General features: G+C 41.7%; 1 protein-coding gene across 1 annotated transcript; it reads right to left on the bottom strand.

Moving 5' to 3' along the window:
• Window positions 1-729: 729 nt before the first annotated feature.
• LOC114937311 (uncharacterized) lies at window positions 730-5952 on the bottom strand. Its single transcript, XM_029310742.2, has one exon. It carries the CDS (start codon window positions 5950-5952, stop codon window positions 730-732), a length of 5223 nt encoding a protein of 1740 aa, XP_029166575.2.
• Between the last annotated feature and the right edge of the window lie 7061 nt (window positions 5953-13013).

The raw sequence follows: 13013 nt of genomic DNA, 5'->3' as shown, positions 1-13013 counted from the left end.
AATCTTTTAGATAGGAAAGGGAACATAAAAAACTTATCAAACGTTACACTGCACACAAACCGATTGTGTTAATTTAAATTAAAAAATAAAAGTAAAAATAAAAGTAAAAAAAATGTAATGTACAAAAAATACTTAGCGCTGTTTTTGTATTATAGCCCTTTGACTACTGTTTTGTTTCTCGTTGGTAAAACCTTGTATAGAAGGTTCGCACGCCAAGGCGGTAGTTTTCGTTAATGGTCACTCGCGGATTCGTTTTAATATACTTTTATTCAAATCACAAATTATAATAAGAGTGTTAGAAACGAGGCGGACGATATTTCAACAAAAGGTGTATCGATCTATCTCGTCTCGTGGCTGGACGCTCAATAATGATCCGAGACACGTAGCCAAGGCGCGAAGCGAGAATTTTGGGGATTTGCGCAGGCGATTCGCGTCGAGCAAAGGAAAAGACAGGCGAGTAACACGTGGATCACATGTGTTTTTGACGTGTTGTCCCGCGTTGGCGCGAATAATTACTGAGATGTCGAACGATAATATAAACGGAGAATTGAACGACCTATACTTTAGGATTAGGCTTATTCCTGAACATACCGCCCGCCTCGAATGTAGGCATTCGAAAAAGTACAAATGGTTTAACAATAATAAAAGACATAATGAAATAAACGCTGTACAAAGAATATCAGTATCTCGTAGATACTTCAATAACAAAGAACGGGGTGTTAGCGCATATTAAGACGAGATTCCGCCCGCCATAACGGAATCTTTTACTTCTTCGGTATTAATCGCAACAGGCAAGAAGCATAGTTTCACGATCGGTCGTTTATATTCAGAACGGGAGGTTTTGACCGTGACAACGCGCGTCAGGCCATCTTCTCCTGGATGACAGGCGACAATTCGTCCAAGGTCCCAATGGCTGGGCGGAGCCAAGGGATTACGCACTAGGACTATTTGGCCAACTTTGGCAAGTCGCTGGATAACGCGCCATTTTGGGCGTTGTTGAAGAGAATGCAAGTAATCGCTTGACCAGGACCGCCAAAACTCTTCCGTCAGACGTTGAATCATTTGCCAACGCGACAATCGATTCTCGTTAAATTCAAGCACGCTTGGTTCGGCGGGAGCGAGAAGAGAGGTACCGATCAAGAAATGACCAGGCGTTAACGCGTGATAATCGTCAGGATTATCGGAGACGGGAGCGATTGGACGAGAGTTTAAGCAAGCTTCAATGCGACAAAGAAACGTGGTCATTTCTTCAAAAGTTAATGTATGGAGGCCGATGCAACGCTTTATGTGGTATTTGACGCTCTTGACCCCGGCTTCCCACAGTCCGCCGAAATGTGGTGCGGCCGGGGGTAGGAACTGCCACGCAGTTCCATCGCTAGCGAGACGATTACGAAAGCTTGGATCGCGAATTGCTTTCGCGTGAGCTTCGGATAATTCTCGATTAGCGCCATGAAAGGTTGTACCGTTGTCTGAGTACATGGACTGCGGTAGTCCTCGGCGGGAGACAAATCGCTGATACGCTGCAATAAAGGTCGGCGAGCTGTAATCGGAAACAAGTTCTAAATGCATAGCCTTGGTCGTTAAACATATGAACAGCGCAATGTAAGCCTTTTGCGATTTGTGTCCTCGGCCGGGCGCGGTTCGGACAGTGATTGGTCCAGCGTAATCAACGCCAGTATGTATAAATGCGCAAGCGGCACGGTTAACTCTCGCCTCCGGTAGATCGCCCATGAGTTCGACAGGTTTTTTAGCGCGCTCACGAGTGCATTGTACGCACTGATACAGAACAGCACGAACGGTAGCGCGAGATCGGAGGATCCAAAATTCATTACGTAATGAAGCGAGTGTTAATTGGGGACCAGCATGTAACGTTCTGAGATGATGATGCTGAATAATAAGAACTAGCAATGGATGTGCTCGTAATACGAGCGGATTCTTCGTCGTTTCTGAAAGGCAAGCATGACGGAGCCGTCCTCTGATGCGAAGAAGTCCGTCAGCGTCTAAATAAGGATTGAGTGTGGATAAAGAACTAGTTTTTTGTAACGGAAGTTGCCGTTGTAAAGTCGAGATTTCAACGGAAAACATCTCGGATTGCATAACTCGGAGCCAGTAATGTTTGGCTTTCTGGATCTCTTCGGGATGGAGGATCGCTTGTGAAGACGATGCGCTTTTAGAGGATCGGAGTCGATAAAGAAAACGGTAAAGATAAGCGGTAATTCGGAGCAATCGAGGCCACGAAGAATAACGTGATGCGAGATCCCAACTAGGGGTTACATGTAAAGAATGAATAGGTGGTTGAGAACGCTGTTCAAGGGCGGTCTCGGCTGGTATCGAGAGCTCGCAAGTCGGCCAGGATTCTGGAGATTGGCAAAGCCATGAAGGACCTGACCACCATAAATTATAATTTGCGAGAGCATTGGGAGCTAGACCGCGAGAAGCACAATCGGCAGGATTGTCCTGCGTTGGAACATGACGCCAAGAAACTTCAGGCAGCAAGGACTGAATGATCGAAACGCGATTGGCAACGAAAGTTTTCCATCGAGATGGAGACTGACTTAGCCAAGCGAGTGTGATGGTTGAGTCGGTCCAACAGTGACATTCGATACTCGGAAGTTGAAGAGCGGACCGCACATAATTAACTAACCGAGCGAGAAGGAGCGCCGCCGACAATTCCAATCGGGGAACGCTTATCGTCTTGAGGGGAGCCACTTTCGATTTTGCGATGAGAAGAGAGATGTTAATTGAGCCGTCGACATTAACAAAGCGAAGGTAAACAACGGCTGCGAAAGCCATAGTTGAGGCATCGGAAAAGCCATGGAGTGCGCTGTGCAGAGTATGAGATCCGTGCGTCGTCCAACGCGGAATACTGAGCGTCTCGAGATGCGGTAGTTGGTGATGATAAGTTGCCCAGTGGTCGAAATGTTCACCCGGAATGTCGTCGTCCCACTGACATTGGATCGACCACAATCGTTGCATAAAGATCTTTGCACCGATGATGACGGGAGCGGCCCATCCCATCGGATCGAAAAACCCAGCGATTGTCGAGAGAATAGCTCTTTTCGTTTTTCCCGGCAAAGACGGGAGAGATACGCGAAGTTGAAACGCATCGAGCTTTGGATTCCAACTAACTCCTAACACTTTAAGGTGTTCATCGTCTTGGAGGACTTCGTGAGTGGCTAGTCCATGATCGGCAGGATCGAGGTCTGACAAAAGATCTGGAGAATTACTTGCCCACTTTCGTAGGCGAAAGCCTCCTTTAGCGAGAAGCGCGATTAATTGGTCTCGTGTTTGCCGTGCAAGGATATGATCGTCGGCTCCGAACGCGCAATCATCAACGTATGTTTGATGACGTAGAACAGGGACGGCCAACGGAAATTGAGCACCGTCATCTTCAGCGAGTTGGTCTAGCACTCGAAGAGCGAGATACGGAGCGGCGGCAGTGCCGTACGTCACGGTAAGAAGACGGTAGTCGCGAACAGGTTCGCTGGGAGAAGAGCGCCATAGAATGCGCTGGTAATCAGTATCGCGGAAGTCAACTAAAATTTGACGATACATTTTGGCGATATCGGCGGTAAATACGTAACGATATTGGCGCCACTGCATTATGACAGCGGCCAAATCCTTTTGAAGTTTAGGTCCGATAAACATATTATCGTTTAACGAGGTTCCGTTAGTGGTACGGCAGGATGCATTAAAAACAACCCGCAGTCGAGTAGTTGCACTACTGTCACGTAAGACAGCATGATGCGGTATGTAATAACTTTGATCCGGTTGGACAATTTCTGTCGGTGGAATTTTGATCATATGACCAAGGTTTTCGTATTCCTTGAGAAAATCGTGATATTCTGAAGCGATAGATGGATTGCGTTTGAAACGTCGCTCTAAGCGATAGAGGCTCGATTCGGCAATGAAGCGAGATTCTCCTAACGAGAGTGGTGGTCCGGTTTTAAACGGTAATCTAACAATATAGCGTCCTTGAGGAGTGCGGGAATGGGTAGCGAGAAAGTGCTCTTCACACTTGCGCTCGTCAGGGCTATGATGTTGGGTCTGAGGGACCTCTTCAGTCTCCCAGAAACGACGAAGGTCGAAATCTAACGCTTCAAGGACGACTCCGTGATGCGCGGTCTCAAAAATCGAAAGATTGGTCGGGGACGAAGCGATTGGCCCGGACAAAATCCAACCGAGAGTAGTATTTTGCGCGGTGGGCTCCGTTTCGGAACCTTGTCGAACACCATCGAGTACGAGCATGCCGTATAAATCCGCTCCGATTATCATATCAATCGGGTCGGTACTCATGGGGTCACTATCCGCTAATTGGAGTCCGTCGACATGGTTCCACGTACCCGTCGTGCTTATTCGATTCGGTACATATTTTGTCAACAATCGAAGAATGAGTGCGGTCGTTGAATAAGCGGGTTCGTCGCGATTCGCCGGCGTAATTGTAAGATGAGCGGCGTGACGGACAACGGATTGCATCTCGCTGATGCCGGTGACGAACATTGAACGATTTATTTTAGAGAGTCGTAAACGTTGCGCGAGCGATTCGGTAATAAACGTAGAAACGGAACCTTGATCCAGAAGTGCGCGTGCAGTTATAAAACGTCCAACAGGCGAATAGACTCTCACCCGGGCAGTCGCAAGCAAAATATTAGAATTAGGCGCGACGGTTTTCGATAGTAAATGCGACACGACTTCGTTTACATTTGCGCTTGTTGCTGGCGGTGACTCCGTTTGCACCGGCGGAGTCGAATTATCGAAATGTAATAACGTGTGATGACGTTTATTACACTGGCGGCATACGCGCGAATTCGAACAATCTTTGACGGAATGCTTACTACTAAAACAGTTTAAACATCGTTTTCGCTGCTTAATAAAATCGAAACGTTGAGAGGGTGTTTGCTTTAAAAATGTCGAACATTGGTATAATAAGTGATTGGCCTTGCACAACGGACATGCGAACGAAACGGTGGACGCGGTATGCGACACAAGAATTTTTCCTTTAGAGGTAGAGGATGGTTTTTCTTTAGAAAGTGGTACGATCGCCTCGAGAGCGCGAATTCGAGACTCAAGAAATTGATCGAGCTCATTATAACGCGGATATTCCACCGTATCGCCGAGCTTGAGTTCCCAAGCTTTACGCGAGTATTTATCGAGTTTTTGCGCGACGAGCAAAACAAGCAAATCATCCCAATGTTCGACAGGACGGTTGAGATTTCTAAGCGCTTGGATTGCTTTGTTTGTTTGGTCGCGAAGCTGACGAAGGTCATGAGCGGTTTCTGTGGTCAGTAACGGCAAATTTAACAGCGATTGTAAATGCGTTGTAACAAGACGACGTTTGTTGTCGTACCGAGAGACTAGAATTCTCCACGCGACGTCGAAATTATTATTGGTTACCGCGAGGTGGTCAAGCGCGTTACTTGCATCCCCTTTTACACATGAGCACAAATAATGTAAGCGATCGACATTTGATAAACTATGATCATTATGAATCATCGACTGGAATTTATCGCGAAAGCTTTCCCACTTGTCGATGCTCCCGTCGAAGGTCGGTAGGTTGATCCTCGGAAGATGCGACGCGGGTCGGAAAACATCATGCAAGCCACTTACGTTTTGTGATGATGTAGCGGGAGGGATGCGGGATTCGTAGCTCTCTAATACCTCAGCCATGTAGTCGGCAGCCTCGTTGTAGCAGTCCTCACATTCCAGAAACGAATTCTTTGTGAAGTAGGTATGCGATGCTTTGTCGTCATCGTCCGCATGAAGCCCGATTCGACTGTCGAGCTCCTGGCAAGTGGCAAAGGCTTCCTTCAAGGTGACGAGACGTTGACGTGTCACCGCAGGTGTCATTTTGGCTTGCCCCAGCTTCTTGTAATTGATGAGCGCCCGTGATACGAAACTCATCTTCTGTGTTTGCAGAGCCAAAAGCTCTTCGAAAGATGTCGAGGTGTTCATATCGACGATCGTGATTCGGAATGCCAATAATTGTCCTTGGCGACGATCCGGCTCGAAGGACCAAAATGTTTTGTTTCTCGTTGGTAAAACCTTGTATAGAAGGTTCGCACGCCAAGGCGGTAGTTTTCGTTAATGGTCACTCGCGGATTCGTTTTAATATACTTTTATTCAAATCACAAATTATAATAAGAGTGTTAGAAACGAGGCGGACGATATTCCAACAAAAGGTGTATCGATCTATCTCGTCTCGTGGCTGGACGCTCAATAATGATCCGAGACACGTAGCCAAGGCGCGAAGCGAGAATTTTGGGGATTTGTCTTATCACTGCTCCTGCTTTCCTAACTTTGTTCTTTACCTGCGCCTCCTGCCCCCCGTTCCTCTGTAGCTTATACCCTAAATATGTGAATTCTTTCACTTCCTCTAACCTTTTTCCTTTCCATCTCCACTCCACTCTCTTCATTCTCCCTCCTCCCTTTTTAAACCTCATTACCTATGTCTTATCCACATTCACCTCTAATCTTTTCTTGTCCATATAACTTTCCATTTTCCCCAACATATGTATCATCCCTTCTTCATCCTCCGCCCACAGTACCATATCATCTGCGTACGCCAAACAATGCACCTTTTCCCCTCCCAGTTTTACCCCCCCCCCCAACCTCCTTTTCTTAGCACTTCCTCTATATCCGCTATATCAGCAAACTGAATAAGTGCGGACTCATTGGGCAACCTTGCCTCACCCCCCTTGCCGTCCAAAAATTTTTTCCCTCCTCCTTCCCCACTCTTACCTTACTCCTCGTTTCCCTGTACACTTCTTTTATCCTACTCCTTAATCCCTCCCTCACTCCCCTCCTCTTCATTGCCTCCATTAACACCTCCCTATCTACCGAATCAAACGCCGCCTTCAGGTCCATAAGTGCCGCGACTACCTTTCCCCCCTTCTTGTTTACCCTCTTATTCACCAGATAGTTCACCACATAGATACTATCCATCACCCCCATTCCCTTCCTAAAACCTGTCTGACTCTCCGGTATCATATTCTTCCCCTCCATTTCTTCCTTTAACCTTTCAGTTAAAATCCCCACGTATATCTTGTATAGCGTTGGCATCAATGTTACTCCTCTATAGTTTTCCACTTTATTCCCCGTTCCCTTTTTCAACAGTGGTACTATTATCCCTTCTTTCCACCTCTCCGGCCATCCTTCTCCTCTCCATACTCTGTTGCACATTCCCCATACCCACTCTTCTACCCTCTCCCCTCCATATTTTCATACCTCACTCGGTATCCCATCCTCCCCCGCTGCTTTTCCTTTCTTCAGTTTTCCCAGCATCCTCTTCACTTCCTCCCTGCTTATCTCCTGCTCCTCATCCCTCTCCCTTTTTTCTTTTCCTCCTTTTACCACTTTTACCTCTATCCTCCCAATAAGTCCATGAAGTATTCCTTCCATTCCTCCGCCTTTATCTCCTCATTCACCCCTTCTCTCTTTTTCCTTTCCCTGTTTATAATCTTCCATACCTCTCCTTCCGTTCTTGCCTCTATCGCCTCCTTGTACCATCTTAGCCTCTCCCCCTCCCTTTTTCCTTTACACATTAGCCTATATTCCGCCCTTACTTTTCTATATCCTTCTCCTCCTCCTCCTTTTTTCCTCCATTCCCTTAACTTTTTCCTCACTTCTTTCCTCTTCTCCTCACATTCCTCGTCCCACCACCCTTTCCTTTTCCCTTCTCCACTCTCTTTTTCTCCTTCTCTCAATTCCTCTTCTATTCTTCCTATTTTTTCCTCTAGCTCCTCTTCAATCCCCTCCTTCCACCCCTCTCCCCACTCTATTTCCTCTCTTATTCTTTCTCCTCCCCTCTTTGTCCATCTCCCTCTTTTTCTTATTCCATTTCCCTCCCCCCTTTTTCCCTTTTCAGCTCCTCCTCTTCTTTCTAGCGTTACAATCAATGGGTGATGGTCCGATTCTATGTTATCTCCCACCTCCATTCTCTTTATCCTTTCCTTTACTCTATTCTCTCCCACCACGTAATCTATTACCGATTCCCCTCTTCCTCCTGTATATGTGTACTCCCCCTTTCTATCCCCTCTTATCCCTCCGTTAAAAATTCCCCATCCCACCTCTTACAACTCTTTTATCAACTTCTTCCCTTCCTCATTAACTTTCTTGTCCTTTGATCTTCTTTCTTCTTCCTCCTCCCCTCCTATCACCCCCCCCCTTTCTACCTGTCCTTGCGTTGAAATCTCCTCCCAAAATCGTCCATTTATTTTCTTCTTTCTCTTCCATCCATTCCTTCATTTCCTCCAATTTCCTTTCCATGTCCCCGTTGATGTATACGCCTATTACCCTCCACTTCTCTCTTCCTACTTCTAAATCCGCCATCATTATTCCCTCCGCCTTTTCTCCCATTCCTGATACTTTTATCTTCCCCCTCTCCTCCCTTACCACCATGATCATTCCCCCCATAGGTCTTCCTTTCTTCTTTCTCTTCTTTGCTGCTTGCTTCTCCCATCTATATCCTTTCGGTAACCTCTTTTTAATCGCCTCCCACCCCCTTTCCTCTATCCATGTTTCCATCATCACCACCACCTCCCAATCTTCTATTTCCTTCCAGAACTTTTCTTCCTTATTCTTCAGCCCTGCCACATTCCAAAAACCTATCTTCCATTCTTCTCTTACTTCCCCTCCTTTTTCCTTTCTCTCCTGTTCCTTTCTCCTTCCTTCCTCCGTCCCCCTTTCTCCTTCCTCCTTTCTCTTCTTACTATTGTTCTCCCCTCCTCCTTTCCTCCTTTCTTCTCTTCTCCCTTCTTCTATCCCTCTTTTTCCTCCATTCCTGTCTTCATACCCCCTTCTTCCCCCTTCATTTTCTCTATACCTTCTCTAATTTCTCCTTTCCAATTTTTTAGCACACCTTCCTCCTCTTCCCATCTCCACCATACATCATTGATTTTTATCCTTCCATAGCTCGTCCATACATTGTTTCCTGTCCTCCTTTCTATCTCCGCGATCTCCATTAGTCTCCATTTTATCTTTCTCTCTTCCCATGTTAAATCATCTTCTATTCTCACCCTCTTTCCTCTTAATATCTTCTTCCTCTCCATTACCTGTCTTTTCTGTTCTTCACTTCCTAGTTTTACTACCACCATTTCACCTTCCTTTCCCTCCTTTCCTTTCAACATCCTTATCCATTCTATCTCTGCTTTCGCTCCTATCTCTTTCATTAATTTCTCTACTCTTTCCTTTACACCTTCCTTCCCTTTCTCCATTCCTTTTATTACAATGTTGTTTCTTCTCTCTTCTCTTTCCTTCCATTCTAATTTCTTTCCTATGTCCTTCACTTTTCCTATTATTGTCTCGTTTATCCCCTTACTCCCTCCTTCGCCCCCCTCTCTTTCTCTTACCTCCTTTCTTCCTCTTTCCTCTACTCTTGCTTCCAAATCTATCACTCTCTTCTCCAGGCTCTCTATCTCTTTTCTTAATTCTCTTCTTTCTTCTCTCCATTCCCCCTCCTTTTTCCAAATTTCTATCTTCAATTTTCTCATTTCCTCGCCTAACTTCTCTGTTATCTTCTCCCCTATCTCTTCCATCATTCTCCTTAACTCCTCCTTTTCTATCCCCCCTACCTCTCTATTCAGCCTTTCTGTCTTCTTGCTCCTTCTTAGGCTTCTTTCCTTTTCCTCCTTATCCTCCTCTCCCCCTTCTTCTCTTTTCCTTTTCAAAAAATCCTCTATGCATCCCATACTGCTCCTCCTCTCCTTCCCTAACTCCTCTACTCTTCTCGGCCTCCCTGCCTTCTTTTTTATTTCTTCCTCATCTCCCTTTTTTCCCCCTTCCTCTAACATCCTATCTCTATTGATCTCTATCCTCCTATCTCTAATATTCTCTTCATTAATCATTTCTTTCTTATCGCTTTCTTTCTTCGATTCACCTACTCTATGCTCCAACTCGCTCCAACTCGCTAGTGATTTCCCTAGTGAATTCCCTATCTTTTTACTTTCCTGCACCTACTCCCTACACCTACTCTCCTCTACTCTCTTTCTTCCACGTGTCTACGTGTCCACGTGTCTCACCTTTTCCTACTTTTTCCTTTCTAACTCCTTACCCCTTTATCCTCTCCTATCCTTTCAATCTCTCCTCCTCTTTTTTCTACACCCTCTCACCTCTTATCTCCTAATCACCTCACCCCTTTTCTCACTCTTTCCTCACAAATACCTGCCACGCTTTCACACACCTGTCACTCACTCTTTTACCGGAACCGGAAGCCTTTATTTTTGTTAATAATACTAGAAAAAAATTAAAATATTAGCATCAAAAAGTAGTGAAATCAAAAAATTGCGCTAAATAATTATATTGATAATACGAGAAAAAAGGTTAAAATATTAGCATCAAAAAGTAGTCAAATCAAAAAGTTGCACTAAGTAAGTGACAACATAATATATAATATTTAGATAAATTTCTTATAATGATACAAATGTATAATTATTGCTTTATTTTAAAACGTTTATAATATATACAATAACAAAATAAATTCAGTAAAATATATATATATATATATTTATTCATCTTTATATTTAAATAACATGAATAATTATGTAATTAATTTAAACTGGAATGTATATACATTGTAAAGTTATTATATATTTTTATAAAATATTTAGATAAATAGATATATATAAAAAATAAATTATTTATCTCTAAATAATTATTTAATTCAAATATATTTAAACGTATATTCAAAAAAGGTAATATAAGGCACAAAGAATTAAATTTAGGAAATTAAAAAAATTTAAAGTTAAATAAAAATTTTTAATTTAAATTAAAAAATAAAAGTAAAAATAAAAGTAAAAAAAATGTAATGTACAAAAAATACTTAGCGCTGTTTTTGTATTATAGCCCTTTGACTACGAAACGTCCTTAAAAATGATGATTAGTAACGAAATGTGTATATACAGAATATATCACACACAGAAGTCGCATCCTATCTTTGGAGAGTGAAATGATGAAGTCAAAATAAGTCGAAATTAAAGAATCATGAAATTATATTTGAATCTTTTTTATAAAAAAATTCATAATGAAAATAATGCGCTTTAAACATCTATCTCGAAACTTTGATTGCGATCAGGAAAACATTGCAAATGCTTTAAAACATGTATCAGAATAAAGAAATTTTTATTCATTTATATTTTGATTGATCAATTAAACACTTTGAAATGCTCCATATACATTAATTAATATATGTATACATCAGGGTTGGGAAAGTTACTTTGTAAAAGTAACTAGTTACAGTTACAGTTATTTCATTGAAAAAATAACTAGTTACAGTTACAAGTTACCGATTTTAAAAAATAACTCGTTACAGTTACAGTTACTCTAAAAGTAACGAGTCGTTACTTTTCAGTTACTTTTTAAAAATAATTATACATTGTTTTAAATATAAGGAGCTTACATTTTATGCACAATTACAGTCAAGTATTTAAAAAAATTCTTGAATGTAATATTGATCGATTTGCTTGCGACTTTGCAATTAACATCAATGTATGAATGATCTTTATATACAACAGTAAAAATAGTTATAGTAAGTTACTAAATGGTAATCGCAAAGTCGCAAGCAAATCGATCAAATATTACCTTTAAGAATTTTTTTAAATATTTGACTGTGATTGGTCGATCTTAATTATGTGTTATATTATTTTATGTACACAAAATGAAAATTTTAGGTAAAAGATTAAATCATATGAAGATCCATATGCTACTGTTATCAAAATTTAATTTAATAATATAACGGCTACCATACTTAAACAATACTTTTAGCGCATGTTTCCAAAAAAAGTAACTAATAAAGTAACTATTAAAATAGTTACTAGTTACTAAAAAAATGTAACTAAGTTACAGTTACAGTTACAGATGGAAAAAAGTAACGAAGTTAAGTTATAGTTACCGAAAAAAAGTAACTGTAACTGTAACTTCTGTTGTGCCTCCGGGAAGGCACGGAAAATTTTGGGGTCTCAGTCGACTGAAGGATGAGGATCCTAGGATCGGCGGGCGTCTCCACTTTGATTAACTTCGCTTGTGTATTTGAATAAATCTTTTATTTCGCTTATTTCTTGAGTTGGATTAATTATGTATAATCCCACCTGGGTGATTAGTTAGGTGTGCTCGCTCTCGATAATCAGATTACAGGCGATAGTTATATTCTGCGGCTTGTCTTCGACTCCTAGTTAGGTTCTAATTAGCGACTTGACTTTTTGGATTTTCGTTAGCGACTGACTTCGTCGCCTCGCTTTCCGTTCGCGGTGGTCTCCTGCTCTTTTCTACATCTTTCGGGGGAAGATGTAGAGAAGCTCTTTCATTGGCTAATTTTTATTCACACGCTTTTATCTAGGTGCAAGCGAAGCAGGTTGATTCTTCGCTTGCGATCCGCAGGTTTCGGCGTAACGCTTATATTTCATCGCGTTTGCGTCTTTTCGCGATAAGCGCTTCGCGAGAGCGTGAGAACGTTTCTCAAATGATTATATAATAGCTGACTTACTAATTTATTATTAAAACTATGTTAATATAATATAATATAATATAGTTATAGTCATTCGGACTATAACACTTCGTTACAACTAACTCGTTACTTCCCAACCCTGGTATACATATATTAATAACATATATATGTATATGTATACGTCTTTAGCATATATTAATGTATAGTAAATTCATTTTTATAATTTTCACTTAGCCCATTCACATTGCCCAATTGTTGAATCTGTTTAATATGACAATTATTGCATGTTACATTATATACATATATTTCATACATGTATATCGATATGTTCAGCTAGCCACATGTCATTCGAATATCGAGCCACGTAATATGTTTATAGATTTCTATTGAAGCGTATTGCAGTAAAAAAATTAGTCTATACTTTGATTTATATTTTATTTTATTTACTGTGTTAAAATAACAATACAAAAACAGCGCTAAGTATTTTTTGTACATTACATTTTTTTTACTTTTATTTTTACTTTTATTTTTTAATTTAAATTAAAAATTTTTATTTAACTTTAAATTTTTTTAATTT

Source organism: Nylanderia fulva, unplaced genomic scaffold, assembly GCF_048542155.1.
Source record: "Nylanderia fulva isolate GAGA-0341 unplaced genomic scaffold, ASM4854215v1 Scaffold772, whole genome shotgun sequence".
Lineage (NCBI taxonomy): Eukaryota > Metazoa > Arthropoda > Insecta > Hymenoptera > Formicidae > Nylanderia > Nylanderia fulva.
Note: the sequence above shows the minus strand (reverse complement) of the source record. Positions and strands in the feature narration are given on the sequence as shown.